Source organism: Xenia sp. Carnegie-2017, unplaced genomic scaffold, assembly GCF_021976095.1.
Source record: "Xenia sp. Carnegie-2017 unplaced genomic scaffold, XeniaSp_v1 HiC_scaffold_2, whole genome shotgun sequence".
Lineage (NCBI taxonomy): Eukaryota > Metazoa > Cnidaria > Anthozoa > Malacalcyonacea > Xeniidae > Xenia > Xenia sp. Carnegie-2017.
This window is the reverse complement of record NW_025813482.1, coordinates 7,106,447-7,109,274: the sequence shown is the minus strand read 5'-3', so window position 1 is coordinate 7,109,274 and position 2,828 is coordinate 7,106,447. Positions and strand designations below refer to the sequence as shown.

Sequence of the window (2,828 nt, the reverse complement as noted above, 5' to 3'; positions counted from 1 at the left end):
CGCATTTGTTTCAAAAATATTTTATGCAACAAAAAATGTCAACTACGACACACCGAAAATTCCTGTTCGAGAGCTGCACTGCTATTCATTATGTTGAACATTCTATGTATGTAAGCTTTTGTTCGCAATTGACAAACAGATAGCAGAATTCTTGTAGGTGTCAATTGGTTTAAAATTCAGTAAACTTTGTAACGTGTGTTTCTGTTGCTGCGTTTCATATTTCCTTAAAAATTCCATAAAAGTTAACTAAAAATATAATTTAAACAGCGGATTGCAGGTTTCAATTCAAACATGACTTTCATTTTCGAAAGCGCTTCGGGTCTATAAGAACTTGGGTTTTATTTTATAGTTGCATGAATGGGAATCGTTATCATGACTAATTTAATAAGCAGTTAGGTGAATATGAAAGTATAAGTTGTTGAATTCTCGTCTATCCTTTTATCTTCCTATCTATCCCTCACTCATCTTGGTGTAAGGTATTATATAATACGGATAAAACATATAATGGTTGTTCGAATTAGATGTAATTATTTTCGGTATTTTTAACATCATTTGTGCGTATATTGTTCGCGCTATTTTCTGTTTTATTTTGTAATAATAGCAATGTTTACATGTTTGTGCACTCACTTGAGGCAGTCTCGAAGAAAACTTACATTACGAAAGTTAAACTAGTTCTCAGCCATCCGATTAAAATTTCTAATGACGTATTTCCGGTCATATGACAAAATCAACCAATAAGACTGCAATAAACAAAGAATTAACCAAGCATGCTGTTTTTTCGTCATTCTCTTGCCCCTTTCAACGACGAGATGGCACCAGATAAAAGATCTATCATTACAGTCTTTATGTTACTATCGCTATTTACGTGTACTTGTGTTGGTAATTATTGCTCGAGTGATCATCAATGTTATTCATGGCAAAGTTGCTGTTCTGACTATCGATGCTCCGGTAGTTGTATGGGAAAATATTGTAGATCAAACTCAAACTGTGGCTCAGGAGAATGCTGTCGTTCAAATTTTCGTTGTGGCTATTGTTGGAGAATATCTCATAGTAAGACAGCATCAGCGGGTTGGATTTTTGCCGTGATTGTCATCAGCATTATCGTCATACTTGTTGCAATTATTATGTGTCGTTATTGTTGTGTTTCTTCGAGACGTCAACATGGTCATGTAATTGGTGTGCCGCCTGCTACAACGGGAATGACTGTAATGTCTAACTATCAGCATTTGACACAGCCACCACAACCAATATATTATCCTCAAATTCCAACATACCCTGGTCAACCACCTCCGTATGAGCCTAATGAATCTTCTACACCTGCTGTTGTTGGAATGTCGTTGGAGACGAAAAAATGATTTAACCAATTTACTGTCTAACTTGAACAAACTAACTTTAAATATTTGTTTGCTCAATTCTACCACTAAAAAGACATGTATCCATTTTTTATTTATATTTTGGTATGTTTGCACTTTATTATATTTCTGTTGAACTAACTGAACAATTTGAATTAATTGTAATATTTTAAAGACTTGTATCTCCATCGTAAATTTTTTTCTTTAGACTAACCGTTCCGTGTTTTGTCTGCAGTATTAACATTTACTAATGCTTTACTGCCTATAGAAAATATTTTTCTTTGCTCTTCTTCATCTGTATCACTGTTTCTTATTGTATACAGACAGTAATCAAAAAAATATTGTAGATGTACATTTGTAAATAAATGCATACATGGTGCTTTAACACCAATATTCACAAATCTTAGAAAGATAACTATGGACACTTCACAGATAACTTTGAGCAACAAAGTTGTGCCAAATTTGGTTTCCATATGAATGAAATGAAAGAGTAAATTTACTTTTGTGACGAGAGGGAAACTACTCCTATCAGCAACCGTCCTGTTTCTTTTTCACTAGTTTATCCAATTAAGGCGCTTCTTACGTTGTTTCTTTATTAGTATCACGAGGAACGCTACAAACAAAACCATTTTTTATGCTTCGTTGTGTTGCTCTGGATGCTCCAAACCCACTGAAACTTTTTGAATTCTAGAGAAGTTTGCTTGAAATCTTAAATTTTTATTCATTGAGAATCTTCTCAATTAGGCGTTTTCTATCACATTGCACTCTCCATATCACTTCCAATTAAAACATTGTGTTATTTTGGCTACACCCGATAAACAGATACTTTAATAGTTTAATTTATGTTATGATTGATAAGAGTTGGACAAGTGACAGGAACTATTTTTAGGGATGAGAACGAGTGAGAAAAACATAAAAACGATAGCATGTAAGGAGGCTACTATTTATATTAAGAGCGAAATTAAAAAAATATTACGTTGGCGACGAGGATGACAGAAGCAGACGACACTGTACACAGTACTATACAGTCATCACTTTATGTACAACCGATAGCGGAATTTAACCCAGATATTGAAATTGGTGCAAGCTTGCAACTCGATGGAGCACATGGCTTTTGATGACGTTGACTTTGAGGTGGAACAACAGATAATCATGGCGGGATCTCCTTCGCGGATACGAAAGAAGGCACTAAGAGATCCCGAGTATAAACTCAGGTATATTTTGCTGGACGGCCGAGGAGCAAAGCACTTATCAACGAAAATTGAACGAAATTGAACGATGTACATCTACGGAAAACAAGCGTACAAGCTTTTGTATATACAGCTGACAAGCCCGTCAACTTTATCGGAAAATCGAAGCATTGGTAGAAACACGCAAGCGCATTACCGAAGCAACGTTTTACGTGATGGCTAATAGTCCAGATAGTGGCACAGAATGCGGAAAGACCGAGAAATTCTACAACGATTTCAATAGGAA

General features: G+C 35.2%; 1 protein-coding gene across 1 annotated transcript; it reads left to right on the top strand.

Annotated features, from left to right (window-relative positions):
• Positions 1 to 809: 809 nt before the first annotated feature.
• Positions 810 to 1,355, top strand: LOC124440547. Its single transcript, XM_046990941.1, has one exon. It carries the CDS (start codon positions 810 to 812, stop codon positions 1,353 to 1,355), a length of 546 nt encoding a protein of 181 aa, XP_046846897.1.
• The last annotated feature ends 1,473 nt before the right edge of the window (positions 1,356 to 2,828 follow it).

What these genes read in the sequence shown, in the direction of transcription:
- LOC124440547 (XM_046990941.1), top strand. Translation starts at nt 810, where the DNA reads ATGGCACCAGATAAAAGATCTATCATTACAGTCTTTATGTTACTATCG.